General features: G+C 39.7%; 1 protein-coding gene across 9 annotated transcripts in view; it reads left to right on the forward strand.

Moving 5' to 3' along the window:
* The window catches only part of MAST4 (microtubule associated serine/threonine kinase family member 4), a 569,622-nt gene that overhangs the window by 300,405 nt on the left and 254,187 nt on the right, over positions 1-15,030 (forward strand). For 6 of the 9 annotated variants that reach the window (XM_089908940.1, XM_089908926.1, XM_089908928.1 and 3 more), the window contains one exon: positions 12,685-12,720. The exons of the other annotated variants lie outside the window; for them this stretch is intronic. In XM_089908940.1, coding sequence (XP_089765066.1) covers positions 12,685-12,720 — 36 coding nt within the window. Of the gene's footprint in view, positions 1-12,684; positions 12,721-15,030 lie in introns of those variants that run through there. 9 annotated transcript variants of the gene reach the window in all.

Consider the following 15,030-nt stretch of genomic DNA (forward strand, 5'->3'; position numbering starts at 1 on the left):
GAGTTCATTCTTTTGACTCAATTTTGGGAAATTTCAGTCTTTGCGTCTAGGAACCAAAACTTCGTGAACCATGAACATTTTATTGCTCTCCATTTTGGTCTGTACTTTTTTAGTTGCCAGGAGAACACTGGATCAGTATTCTTGGAGAATGTGCCTAAATAAATTTTCACTCGCTCCCAACTTACATCTCTGGACACTACAGGTTAACGGCCTAATAGTTTAGCATCGGAAATGTCCTTAGAATCAAAAACTTCCATTCTCCTGCAGTATGATTAGGACTCTTTTGCCTAGACTTATAAAAGTTTGAACTTTTTGATATTTCCCAACATGATGAGAAATCAGAAACAAGAAAAACAGAAATATCTACATAAAATATCTTTGTAGACAAAAATCTCTTTTCCTTCATAATTTCGTATGCTTAAAGCATCTTAGGCTTGTCTTGTATACTTTATTTAAGAACTTTAGAACTTTAGTCAGAGCTTCCTTTTAGCCTTTATGATAAATGGTGCTTTTTTTTTCCTGTTTAAGTTAGTATGTTTCCTATAAATTATTATTACAATAATGTTAGTTAGCAAAGTAGATTCCTTATACCTACTGAAGGGCCATATCTCCTTTTGCACTTGTGTAAGTCTCAATTCTGTTCATGTTAGCTGATAGCCATGAGTTGATGGGGGAAATACACGATAAGGAAAATATTTAAATTTCTCTGTTTGAGAGCATGGACTCTTTAATAAAAAAAACCAAAGTGATGATGGCATCCGTTTGTTTGGAGTACATGCTTTGAATACTTAGTAAGATAGAATTACATTTGAGCCAATTAAAATCCCCTCCTAATAAAAATCAGTTGCTCTATCAATCAGATGATGGGAATAAAAATCATATATATATATATATATGTCAACATAAATCTACCTTTTTAAGTGAACTTTGGAAAACTTAATAATTGCAAGTAAAGCAAACAAGAAATAAACATGCTATTTTAAAATTTTCTATTAAATACAAGTATTCCCCAAAGAATTAATGACATGACATAGATGTTCTGGGATGTAATGCCACTCTGAGTTTCCAGTGACCACCACACAGGATGCCAGTCATTACTCTCCTCATGCAAGGTTCTTTTATGACTTTGAGAAAAAGAAAATACTTATAAGATAAATGCTCAAGTGATTTTAATACAAATCTGATGAAGAAGAGCACAGGTGTGTTTTTATTAGGTATGGATGCTAGCCCGCATCATGGTACCTGATCATTAAACCTGTTAACACTTCCTCTGTTTATTTACTGCATAAATGCTTTCAAGTCTTTTATTACCTTCTCCCAGAAAGATTGAGGATTTGAGCCTGCTCTTCTGTTGAGTTGTCTTTCCATGTCAACAGCAAGCAACTGTGCAATGTGATGTATTCCTCATTGTCTATGGTACCCGGCAATGCGACTGAACTTGTCAGAGGGGGTGTACCTTCAGAAAAGCTGTGCTCTTGGAAGAAGGCACCTGATTTTGTTATATCTGCCACTTTTAATGTGTATACCTTGAAGGATAATATTTTAAAAATGCACTTTCATCATTCAGACACATAGATTTATCAGATTTTTAAAAAATTTTAGTATTGTCTATAAAAAATTTTAAGTAAGCTTATAGACAATGTTTGTCTGGAATCATGTGATAAAAACATATTTGTTATATAAAGCATGTATATAGTATATAACAGTTAAAGCTTTTACAAATAAAAGAACACAGAAAATAGGCTTTTCTTTTTATTACTAATTGAAAAGGATAAAAAAGCAACCTATATTCTTTCTAGAAAAAACGTAATACAGATCCCCACTAATTTGTAATTTACGATCATTTTCTCAAGGACTAACTTGAAGTCTGTGTTTCACAAATGTTTTAAAAGGTTGCAAAGACAATTATGTGACTTTTCTTTTTTTAATGGTGCAAAGGTCAGACAAGAGAGATCAAGGGAGCTTCTTTCTAGACCTGATGTTACTAAAAAACCAAGTGACCCCCGATCAGTTTTCCAGAGGCTCTTCCAGCCCTTTACCAACTTCAAGGTCCCAAATCCCGTTTCTACTCTATCTCCCTGTATGGGTGGATTTTAGCTAGCTGTCCTCTCCTTACAAAGAGTAGCCATTTTCCCAGATTCTTCTAGCATGTTCTTGTCTTTCTCCTTGGAACAAAAGTTGCCATACTCTCTGCTCCCTTTCCTCTCAGCTACCTGTCAAAATCTGTATATCCTTTGAATAAATCATGATATAGTCATACAATGAAATACTGCATGGCGGGTAGGATGATTGAACTAAAGAAGATGCGTCCACAACTATAATTATAAAAAAACAAACAATGCTGAGCAAAAGCTAAAAGCAAATTCCAGATACAAGACAACATTTATGTTGTAAAATCTCTAACAGCGAATCTAAACTGTCCATATTTATTAAAAAGTTCCTAGTGCTGTGGGTCCCTTAACTAGTCTTTTGAACTTGGGTCCTAAAATGACATTTCTAAGTGGCAAAGCTCTCTGGGTGGTGTTTGTTTTCTGACAGGGAAAGTGGAAAAAGGGTAAAAGCCCAAGGTGTGAGCTAATGGGATGGTTCAGAGCAAAACCAAGGTCCCCTTTAATTTTAAAAGACCCCCTCATGTTTTGTTAATTGCTCAAATAAACAGCTCTCTAGTACAGAGGGAGCTTCTTTTCTTCTCGGAATTCCCTGGAGAGAGGGGCAGGAAATTGGCTGGGACCAGCTCCCTTGCCTCCTCCAATGTTGATTTTTAATGATTTTTAAGACCCCCCCCCCAAGCCCCCTGCACAGAGAAAGAAACTGCACTATCTCTTCTTAGCAAGTAAATTCTCCTTGCTACCCAAAATTAAAATAGCCTTTCTTCTACCTCTTTTAATTGTGAGCATGAGCGCATTGTTTCATGGAGCCCTGTAGTTCAGGGATCCGTAGGGCTATCTGCAGTTATCACTTTATTTTAGTAGAACAGTGACTGACACTTGGTCAGTTAGTTTCTTGGCTTTATTATGTTGGTTGGCCACACACATCTAGCAGCAGAAACCCAAAGCAGAAAGCAGCTCCTCCTGTGCACAGAAGGCCTGGAGAAGTATGTTTCTGCGTGCTGAGGAATTTCTGGGAGTATTGAAAGTATTAAAAGTAATTTAGGGGGCTTCCCTGGTGGCGCAGTGGTTGAGAGTCCGCCTGCCGATGCAGGGGACATGGGTTCGTGCCCCGGTCCGGGAAGATCCCACCTGCCGCGGAGCGGCTGGGCCCGTGAGCCATGGCCGCTGAGCCTGCACATCCAGAGCCTATGCTCCGCAACCGGAGAGGCCACAACAGTGAGAGGCCCACGTACCGCAAAAAAAAAAAAAAAAAGTAATTTAGGAGTCTTCTCGGTTTAATTTCAATTTCTCAACCTAGCAGCAATACTAGTGTTTAGCAACTATTTCTCTCCATAGAGCTTTGTCCCTTCTCCATTCCCCTTTTCCTTTTATCATTATTCTGAAATGGTTGGGGTCTAGTAGGGCTGGCCACGGACTAAGTAGGGTGAGGTGCTGCTGGCATACAATGGTTTCAGGTCTGCTAGGAGGTCCATCTTCCTCTCCACAAAGAAAACAGGCATCTTAAAACACACTTACCACAGTGCCAGACATCCATTCAGTTGGATCTGTAAGAACTGAAATTCATTCAGTTGGATATTAAAGGTCTTTTCTCCTCGGGGTCTCGTTGAAATGTACATACCTTTGGGCACGGTGTCCCTGAGCTGCATTTAGCACAGCAGAACATGAGTCATTAATGGGATGCTTCTGGTGGTCTGGTGACAGACAAGGAGAGCTGTTGTCAAGAACCATTTTGCCACACGGATAAGTTAACAAGTATATGAAAAAGGTGATAAACTTGTCCCACGTCTTTCCCATATTGTCTCTCTTGGGCAGGAGCAGGAAAGGGTGGGATGGAAGAATGGAGTGAGCCACAGAGGGAGAGAGTGTTGTCACAGTGCTTAGGATGACAGAGGCAGAGGACCCCGAGGGTCACTGGAAGCTTCTGGGTGGAGCGGGGCCTGCTGGACTCAGAAGACAGTTTGTCTCACTGTAATTAGATTGAACTGGGTGCACTGGATTAGGATATTTCTTAGGTTGAAATTCCTCATTTTGAGACGAGATAGGAAGTGACCTTCTGTGTAATTGGAGAGGCTCACGTGGATGTCATTGGCATCTGTAGGTGTGTGTATTTTTCAAAAAGAAGACATATGTTCAGGCCAGTTGTATTTCAGCCAGAGCATGCTGCCTTGATGGGCTGTTTAGAAAAGCAGTTTGAGTAAAATGAGGTTATTTCTAGAATGCAAGGAGAGGCAATCACCTTGGTTTTACAACGGAGTCAAATTAGATTTACGAGATTTTCAGTAAGGTGAAGGTAACGTTTTCTGAAAGAGAGGGAAAGGGCTTAATTCAAGCAAAATAAAGGGCATGTAAACTGTATTTGGGTAAGTTTTAAAATAAATTTAGTTTTCTTCTTAGTACATTCTTCCCTCCTACCCCTACAAATATTGAAACAACAAGAATTCAGAATGCCTATCGTCGAAGCCAAATGGAAGTCCAGTGTCATTTTGAATGTTAGAAACCCAGCAGCAAAATGAAGAAAAAATTGAGTGTTGCATCTGAATTAGCATTTAAAGTGGCATGTTTATATAAAAACAGAATGGTGTAATATATCCTGAGAGTAAAGAGAGGATTTCAGACTGTGAAAGAATGTCAATTGCATTTATATATTCATCGAATAGCCAGTTTGGTATTTGGTATGTATTTGCAGCATCCTGTATCACGCCTGCATTCATCTTCTGTGAGGGGGCTGGGGGAGGAGACCGGGGAGATAGAAGCAATGTAGGATTGATCTTCTCACCTTGGAAAATTATTAGGAAGACCTTAGTTTTGCTCCGTGGGAGGGAGAGTCGGGTCACCTAGGGAGGTTTATCAAAATACGTGTGTGTGTGTGTGTGTGTGTGTGTGTGTGTGTGTGTGTGTGTGTGTGTGTATGTGCACGCATTTCCAAACACACTTGGGAGCACAAATCAGAATCTGCGCGTATGTGCGTTGGGGGCAGAGGCAGGGGGAGCACCGAGGCTTGTGGACTTTCAGCCCATTCTCAGGGTGAATCTGAAATGCCACCCCTAGATGAGAACTGCTGTTCTCAGGAGAGCTTCAGAGTGTGTGTAATGGCAAAGCGGGCTTCTGGATGTCCAAAGGCATGAGGGTAAATTCTCTATTTCATATTTCTCAGAATGACTTTATAGCAAGCCTGAGTCAGACAGGAATTTGGAGACTTTTTCAGTGAACATCTTTTCAGCAAGCCTTGTGGAGGGTGGCCCACTGCAGCAGGTGGGTGCCTGCACTTTCTCACTAAAAGCCACCCTCTAAGGTCTGTTATTCAGTAGGCATTTCAGAGCCACACGGCCTGGGTTCAATCCTACCTCTGCTGTTTAACCAGCCTGTGACCTTCAGAAGGTTACTTAACCTCTATGTGTCTCTGTTTCCTCATCCATAAAAATATGTATGCAGGGCTTCCCTGGTGGCGCAGTGGTTGAGAGTCCGCCTGCCGATGCAGGCGACACGGGTTCGTGCCCCGGTCCGGGAAGATCCCACATGCCGTGGAGCGGCTGGGCCCGTGAGCCATGGCCGCTGAGCCTGCGCATCCAGAGCCTGTGCTCCGCAACCGGAGAGGCCACAACAGTGAGAGGCCCGCGTACTGGGGAAAAAAAAAAAGAAAGTATGTATGCTATTCTATCCTGGAATGTTTTGAGGATTAAATTAGTTAATATCTGTAAAATGTTTATAACCGTGCCTGGCATGCAGTAAGCTCTATGTAAGTATTTTATTAAATAAAACGCAATGGGAATTAAGGCCCCCCTCCGACTTATTTTTGTCCGATAGCGTTAGGCAAAAGACTGCCAGTAGGCTGAGGAAGCTCCCTTAAAGCCAGATTATTTGAGTAGCATTTTCTGGGGTGGGGGGACAACTTTGTTTACCAGCCCTTCCATCAGGGGAGAGGTGTTACATAGGGTGGCTGACCCCCGTATCCTTGGGTAGATCTTTCCTGTGTCCCTCCACAGTCAACACTGGTATCAGGAGGTTTCTAGGTGTGTGAGGGAGACAGACCCCACACATGTTTGTATCATGAAGCTGAGAGGGAACTCCCTGTGCTCAGTGGCCCCTCTTCTAGAATAATCCATCACTAGAAACCTGCCCATCCTTCTCAACATAGTATATAGGTTACTTCTTGAAACTGTGTTTTGAGACAGACAGGTATTGAGGAAAATGAAGTGGGATATTATAGATGTCCACTTAGAAAAGTTTAATCCTGGGATTTCAGAGCTGGAAGAAACCTTAACAGAAAACTAATTTTAAATACCTTTGGTAAGTGAAGAACCAACAACTCGGAGGACTTGAGATTTGCTTGTGGTCAGACTGTTTCTTCACTGTGAACTGTGGCCACAGTTTAGGGGTCCCACCCACCAGCGAATGGAAAGCAAATTTTCCTTCTTCAGGGCAATACATTTGAGTTAGAAAAAGATAATGAGCAAGGGTGTGGTAGCGTTTTGTTCTATAAAGACGTGAATTACAGAATCAACATCCACAGTATGGGTCATGTAAAGGGTAGACCTCACAGAGTACGCTTGACTTCACCCTGCTCGTCATGGTTTCTTTGAACATTTTGGAAAGCATGGCCTCAAACTCTTCTTAAGAGTTTACACTTAAAACTGCAACCAGAGGGAAAACCTTGTCACATACCAGCGCCACCAGGATGCTGAGTTTACTCAGACTTGTAATGAGGCTAGTGATGGCTGCACTGGTGGGTATGGCAGGCCCCACTGTGGTAACTGGCAGTCCCCAAAGGAGTCCATCGCCCAGTGAGACATGTGAGCAGGGCAGCTGAATTCTGTATTGTTCTCCTGACCCTGTTGTATAGTAAGTCGGGCTCTCTGAGGGGAACCGTCGAGGTGGGTTGTGGCTAGAAGATTTTGCCTATGTCTTGGTGTTCCTCCTTAGAATCTCTACTTTTTCCTCTGCCATTCTGACTCCTGAGAATTAGAATCCCCGCTCTTTGACTCTTTGTGGCAGCTGACTGTCAAACGTAAGTGACTGGGGGGAAAATATCCTAGGGTTTCCTTCTCTGTTTTTCGGCAGTAGAGGCCTCAACTTCTAAGAATTCTGGCAGGTCATTTCTTTCATCTGAATACACATGCCTTGTCTTTGAACATGTTGTTATATAAAGTCACCTCTTCTGGGATGAAGACGAGGATTAGGGCTTTTCCATGCTTCTGTGTTGGAACGTAAGACGTGCCCATAGAACATGCCGGCGCCCTACACCTCTCTTCCCAGTGGCCTCTGGACTCAGCTTCACCTCAGACATCGCCCGGGTATCTTTTGACTCATAGCATAAGGAAATTGTATGCAGATAGTTCCGTAAATACAATTGCATGAGAAGAAAATGTTTTATTAAGTATATTCTATGGGGTTTCCCTGGTGGCGCAGTGGTTGAGAGTCCACCTGCCGATGCAGGGGACACGGGTTCGTGCCCCGGTCCGGGAAGATCCCACGTGCCATGGAGCGGCTGGGCCCGTGAGCCATGGCCGCTGAGCCTCCGCGTCCGGAGTCTGTGCTCCGCGGTGGGAGAGGCCACAGCAGTGAGAGGCCCGCGTACCGCAAAAAAAAAAAAAAAAAAAAAAAAAAGTATATTCTATGAATTTTATCGGCATGTGGAAAAGGGTGCCTAGCATGGAAGGGTAAATTAAAATTTTTTTTTAAGAATGAAAATTCTAATGATAATAAATTTAAATAGGCATAATATATCAAGGGGAAGAATTTTTAAATGCCCCTTTTCTAGAACTATAAAGTAATCTTTCAAGAAATATTTGCCTATTTTGTAGATGCTTAGGTGAAATTGTTCTTCCCTATTAGAAAATATTAATTTGGTCTAGGCGTTGTGCTTTTCATTGTGCAGGAAAAATGATTTCTAACTTTTGTCGTGTCCTAGAGATCAGTGAGATTAACTTCGTGGTGACATTAGCCCTGGTTGCTGAGCTCCTACTAAACCCCGATTTTCCAATGCTGATTCTACTGTTATTGGTGGTGGAGGTGTGTGCTTTTACTTAGGAAGGTCGGCTTTGAGGCAGAGGTTGTCTTTTGGATTTATTTGTATTTTTCAAAAACCGAGGAGGGCATTTTCTTGGAGAAGTTGGCACCCTCTGACATCCCCGTGTCACTGCTATGGAACAAATGATGTTTACTGCAGGGGCAGTGGGGGACGTCCCCCTGGGCTGGCAGTGGGTCCAAGGGAGGGAGTGGTCTGCTTTCCCGGGCTTCCCTTGGCCTCTCGGCTGAGAGAATTTGCTCTGCATGGGGCGTATGAGTGAGTTCACCAGGGGTTTGGTATTTCAGGGTGTAAAGAATAGTGTTTAGTATCTTAACAAATCAAGAATCAATTACCTGGGAGAATAAGCAGAAGGTTTTTTAATGTCTATGATAAATTAGTTTAAACTCTAAAACCAGTCCTTGTGGATTAAGGAAGCCCCTGGAAGCCGTGGAGTATATTTTTAAAATGCACTTGACATCATACACTGAAATGAAATTAATAGATCAGTACATGGTTTCATGTCTTAGGGGAACAACAGTGGCTTTTTTTAGCTGGGATTCTAAGGTATTACCAATTTGTATGTAAATGCAGTTGATTCTGGTAGAATCATGGGGAAAAATAATGTCATCAAACATCTGTTAAAAAGCATGTTACTTAATTATTATCTCTGAGATTTCAGGCCACTTGGCTCTATTCTAATTTTTGTTTTACTGGAAGATGTTGGTTGGACACATCCTTAAGACCACAGCAGGGGATGGTGATGGTGGTGGTTATATGGGGAGATACTTAAAAGGAGAATTAAAGCAAACATAGTTCAGATTGGTACTTCTCAAGGCTCTGTGTAGTCTCTTCCCACCCATGGACCTTTTATCTACTGTTTAACATCACCTAGGCTGTATTATGTTAAGTACCCAGGAATTGTGAATTCTATTTGTATTAAACCACAAAAGAAATTAAAACAACAAAACCACTTCCTCTTATGAAATCCCATGTATAGCATGAACCAATTTAGGGTGTCCCAACAGCAGCATAACCCTACATGGTCTAACAGTTAATGTTTTCCCCAACAGCTAACAGTGCTCCTCTCTCCCCTTTAGAAAAAAAAAGAAAAAGAAAAAGCTTAATTGACCTATAATTGGCATACCATAAATTGCACTTAAAATACACAATATCATAAATTGACATATATATATATTCACACCTGTGAAACAGACTCCATAGCGAAGGTATTGAAATATCCATCTCTTCCAGAAGTTTCCTCTTACCGATTTGTAATTGCTACCTCCTCCCAGCCCTCACATGCCCAATCAGACAGGTACTAATATTTTCCAACCCTAAAGATTAGTTTGCATTTCCTAAAATTTTAAATGAATGGAACAATACCGTTCGTACCCTTTTTTGTCTGGTTTATTTCACTTGGCATAGTTATTTTGAGATTCAGCTCTATTGTAGCGTATGTTAATAGTTCCTTACTTTTATTTCTAAGTAATATCCTATTGGTGGATACACCATAGTTTGATTATCCATCCACTTAGTGATGAACATTTTGGTTGCTTATAGTTTGGGGCCATCATAAATAAAGCTGTTATACATGACTGGTAAGTTTTCTACCAGCTTGTGGCTTGTGTTTTCAATCTCTTTACAGCATCTATTAAAGAGCAAAAGTTTTTAGTTTTGATGAAGTATAAATAATCAATTTGTTCTGTAAGTGCTCATGGTTTTGGTGTTGCATCTAAGCCATCTTTGCCTGACTCAGGGTCACAAAAGTTTTCTCCTTTTTCTTTCCATAAGATTTATAATTTTAGATTTAAAATTTTAGATTTTTACATCTATGATCTATTTTGAGTTAATTTTGTATATGGGTAAAATATGGATCGAAGTTTATGTTCTTGCATACAGGTATCTAATTGTTCCAGCACCGTTTGTGGAACAGACTGTCCTTTCTCTGCTGAATCTCTTTGTAGTTTTGATGAAAATTGTTTGTCCATATATGGGTGTCTATCTGCAGACTTTCTATTCTGGATCATGGCCTGTTTGTTTTATATCAGTACCCCACTGATTTGGTTATTGTAGCTTTATAATAAGTTCAGATATCAGATAGTGTTAATCTTCCAACTTTGTTCTTTTTTTTTTTTTCAAAATTGTTTGGACTATTCTAGGTTCTTTAATTTTGGAATCAGTTTGTCAATTTCCATCCAAAAAAGCCTGTTGAGATTTTTATTGGAACTGCATTAAATCTGTCAATCAATCTGAGAAGCTATGAAGAATTTTCCAGTGGTTATAACCTATCTTTAGTCTTAGGGATGAATTAGGGAGAATAATGTGTGAGTTGATACAATGTGGAGAGAGTGGGGTGGAATTGTCCCCCACGATATACTGATGGAGGAGGTGGCTGACCCAGCCGGGGAAGGCTGAATTGAGGAATGAGTGACCACAAATGAGAAAATATCCCCTCAGAGAAGCTCAAAGAAATGGTTTGGTGGGTGATTCAGGGAGCAGGTCAGGTAATGATGTCAAGCTGAAGTCAGAGGGGACTAGCTACATTTCTTCCGGAAAGAAGACCTGCAGTGGAGAGCTCGGGCTCAGCATAAGCGGGGATTAGAGGAGGAAGAGCATGGCCAGACAAGGGTCACGTATTCATGTCTAGTCGAGGAGAAGGCCATAATGCCTGGAAAGATTGTGATGCAGGGGACACTTGCGGGGTGGGGGGAGTGGGGGAAGGCCATCATGTGGTAAAACAATGAAGGTCAGTTCTACATTAGAACTAATTATTGGTCTAGAACAGTGGTTCTCAACCAGAGGTGATTTTGTCCCCTAAGGAGACATTTGACAGTGTCTAGAGACATTTTTGATTGTCACAACTACTTGGGGTGGGGGTGGGATTTCTCCTATCATTTAGTGGGTAGAGAGAGGCCAGGGATGCTGCTAGCCATCCTACAGTGTACAGGAAACCACACACCACCCCCCCTAACAAAGACTTATCTGCCCAATATGGTAATAGTGCCAAAGGTGGGACACACTGGTCTAGAAAGGGAGGGTCAGCAAAGAGGGTGGAATGAGAGTGGAGCTAATTGATTGCTCTGACGCCTTATGTCTGTATTGTCTTAAGGAGAAATGCTCTGAGTTGTAACCATGCAAAGTTACCCTGCATGATCAGGAGTTCGTCTTTGGAAATCTTCTCTGGGCATGTTTTCAGAAGCTGCCTAAAGGTGTTATCAAGTAAGGCTAGTTTAACAAAAGCGTGCCTTGACTGCAAATGAAGAAATATTGAACATTTGAGTTATTTCGCTTAAGAAGGAAGTATTTGTTTAGTCCATAGATGAGTTTATCAACTGGAATACATTTGATTGCAAGTAATAGAAAACCTAACTCAAAGTGGCTGAAAAAAATAAAGGAAATTTACCAGCTAATGTAACTAAGAAGTCCATGCTTCTTGCAAGGGTTGATTCAGAGGTTCAGTGTTGACACAAGGACCCAGTCTCTCCCTCATCCCAGGGCAGGCTTCCTTCCTAGCTCATAGATGGCTGCCAGCAGTTTTCATGGTTACTGTGACTACTAGAAAATTTAAAATTGTGTGACTCCAAATTGTATTTCTGGTGGACAGAACTGGCTTAGACCATTCAGGAATTTCTGGGAATGGGGTGGAGTCAACCCCACCCAAACCACATGGCTGATACACATATGGGAGAGAGACAGAATGGATATTGGGCAAGCCATCAAAAATGAACACTGCAGTGGGGGGCTTCCCTGGTGGTGCAGTGGTTGAGAGTCCGCCTGCCGATGCAGGGGACACGGGTTCGTGCCCCGGTCCGGGAAGATCCCACATGCCGCGGAGCGGCTGGGCCCGTGAACCATGGCCGCTGAGCCCGCGCGTCCGGAGCCTGTGCTGCGCAACGGGAGAGGCCACAACAGTGAGAGGCCCGCGTACCGCAAAAAAAAAAAAAAAGAACACTGCAGTGACTGGCATAAGCAAAGAAGGGAATATTTATTTAATGGCTACTATTTTACTACAGGTGAATGTCTGGAAGTCCTTCTGCTCTACTACCACTAATAAAAGCTAATATTTTTTTCTTAAATGTATTCTGAAAGTTGTAAAATTAATATAGTGTTCATAGTAACTAGTGAAACAGCACAGAGAGACACTAGGAGGAAGTAAATAATCCCCATCCCTTCCATTCCCTGTTCCCACTCCCAATCCTGGGTGGCCATTGTTAGCCTGGTCTGTGTTCTTCCATTCCTTACTCCATGTACATGTGAGTGTCTGCATGTCCATTGTTTTCTTCTGGTGGTTGTTGCCGTTCTCATAATGGAAGTATAGCTCTTCAATTTGCTTTTCTCACCTTATCAGCCTTCCAAGTCACTATGTACAGATTTATCTCATTCTTTTTAATAATACATAATATTCTATATTATAGATATTCCACATTTCATTTAAACGTTTCCTCATTAATGGGCAGTCATGTTATACCCAGTCCCCCCTCTTCCTCTGCCCCACGACAAACAATGCTGCAGTAAACATCTTTGTACCTATGTCCTTACATACTGGTCCTTTTTTTTTCCCTATAGGATAGATTCCCAGAAGTGGAATTGCTTGGTCAAACGGTATGTGTATTTTTAATTTTAATATATATTTCTAAATTCTTTTCCCCAAAGGAATAGCAAATCACGTTTGCACATAAGAATGCCCATTTCCTGCATTCTCACCAGCATTGGATGCCACTGTTTATTTTAATTCTTGCCAATCTTATTATCTCTGATCATTAATTTACATTTTCTTCACTGACTGCCTCTGATGTTAAATATATTTTCATATGTTTATTGTTCATTTGAATTTCCCTTTTCTTCATTTCCTATTTATTTTCACTGCCCATTTTTCTACTTGGTGGTGTTTTCCCATCACAGTTTCTGGGAGGTATTTATTGTGTTTTATCGTTACATATGTGCAAATATAGCTTTATTGTTCTTTATAGTTCTTGTCTCTGTGTATGATGTCTTTTACCAAAAGAAAATCCTTACTTATTATTATGTTTTGTAATTATTTATGTCTGTCTTTTTCTTTATTGCTTCTATTATCTGTTTTGCTTAGGATGGTATTGTCCATCCCGTGGTCATACAAGTATTCTTGTAAATATTCTTCCCCATTTTTAAAAGCATTGAGATCTTACTCCAGTTTTAAGTTTTGTACATGATATGAGGTAGGATTCTATCTTTCTTTCTTTTTTCTCCCCCTAGATAACCAGTTACTTAAGTCCTAGTTACTATGAGAAACTTTATTGTTCATGGGATTGAAATGTTACCCTTGTCACATATAAAGATGCCATATACATTTGTATCTATTTCTGGCCTCTCTGTTCTGATCTCTGTCTATTTCTGTGCCAACACCATTTTGTTTTGAATGCAGTGGCTTTCTAGTGAGTTGTAATGTCTGGTAAGTTCTCCCTCACTGGTCTGCTTTTCACACTTTTCTTAGGTGTTTTTAGCCATTTATTTTTTGTTTCATATTGATCTGATTAACTTAAATTTTAAAAGTTAAAGATGCGGAGTTTTATCTTAAATATTTTGAATATAATATATAATAACACATGTAAATAAAGCCAAAAAATTATTTCTCATTTTGGGGATCTCTTTACTTGATGTTACTAATTGGAAAATATTTATTGATTACCTAAAGGTTTTTCTATGAATTTTAATTCTTTAAATGTGACTTTACTTTGTGATGATTGTACAGTTACCCTAAGGTGTGAAAATGGGGATGCAGGCATGACATTTTTTTTTTTTGGCATGACATATTTTTAATCTGTCTAAAAATTAGATTGTAATAAAGCTAAAGTGAGCTTATAAATAATTTGTATTTCTGCTTATGTAACGAACTATAAAGTATACCCATACCTGGATTGGTTGAGGGGTGTGTAAATATGGTAACGTGAACAAAGAATTGTAACTGAAGTGCATAATAAACTATGTGTTTTGCAATCTTTTATGATTTGGTTTTTCTAAAATTTAAATGTTGACTTAAGAAATTGTCACATTTGGAATTTGAGGTAAAGTTGTCTAATACTTTATGTTTTTGACAATTCTTAACATGAAGTTTATATTAATGTGATATTAACTTAATTGTTTTCCCTGACATTCTTAATAGCTTTTTTGGAAACTTTAGTTATAGTATTAAGGTAATAAATACCTTTACATTTCTCTAAAGGCATTTGAAATATTGGAGCTAAACTCTAAAACTGTTTGTGATTTAAAATAATGGTAATATTGTCTCACAAATGAACACATATGCATTTACACGTGAGGTCTGTATTTTGCTTATGAAAGTAAAGGGACATCCCCATGTAGGTTCTACCCATGTTTACTTGGTTAATTAGAAAAAAAGCCATTAATTTGTTCTACAGCCAAAAAGGAAATGGTGAAATAATATATTGTGATTATTATTGAGTGATATACTTGAAAAATATAATTATGTTTTTAAAAATGAGTCAATCATGTTTTATCAAAGGTTGACACATGATATAAACTGTACTACATAAAAGGCATATCACATTTCTCATGTTTCCTAATAAGCTGTATTTTGACCAACTCAAGATTGTGTTTCCTGCACTTAAGTTTTAATCATCATCAAAATAGGCAAAGATGGTAACATAAGCATCTTTTTATATTTATGTTTATCAAATATTATATGATATCACTTACATGTGGAATCTAAACAATAACACAAATGAACTTACTTACAAAACAGAAATAGACTCACAGGCATAGAAAACAAAATTACGGTTACCAAAGGGGAAGGGGGGGAGGGATAAAGTAGGAGTGTGGGATTAACAGATATACACTACAATATATAAATTAACAAAGATTTACTGTATAGCACAGGGAACATAACTGGCTGCTACAGTTGGGATAAGGGAACAT

This window comes from Delphinapterus leucas, chromosome 3 (assembly GCF_059928025.1).
Source record: "Delphinapterus leucas isolate spDelLeu-1000000601 "Yukka" chromosome 3, BTC_Dleu_Yukka2, whole genome shotgun sequence".
NCBI lineage: Eukaryota > Metazoa > Chordata > Mammalia > Artiodactyla > Monodontidae > Delphinapterus > Delphinapterus leucas.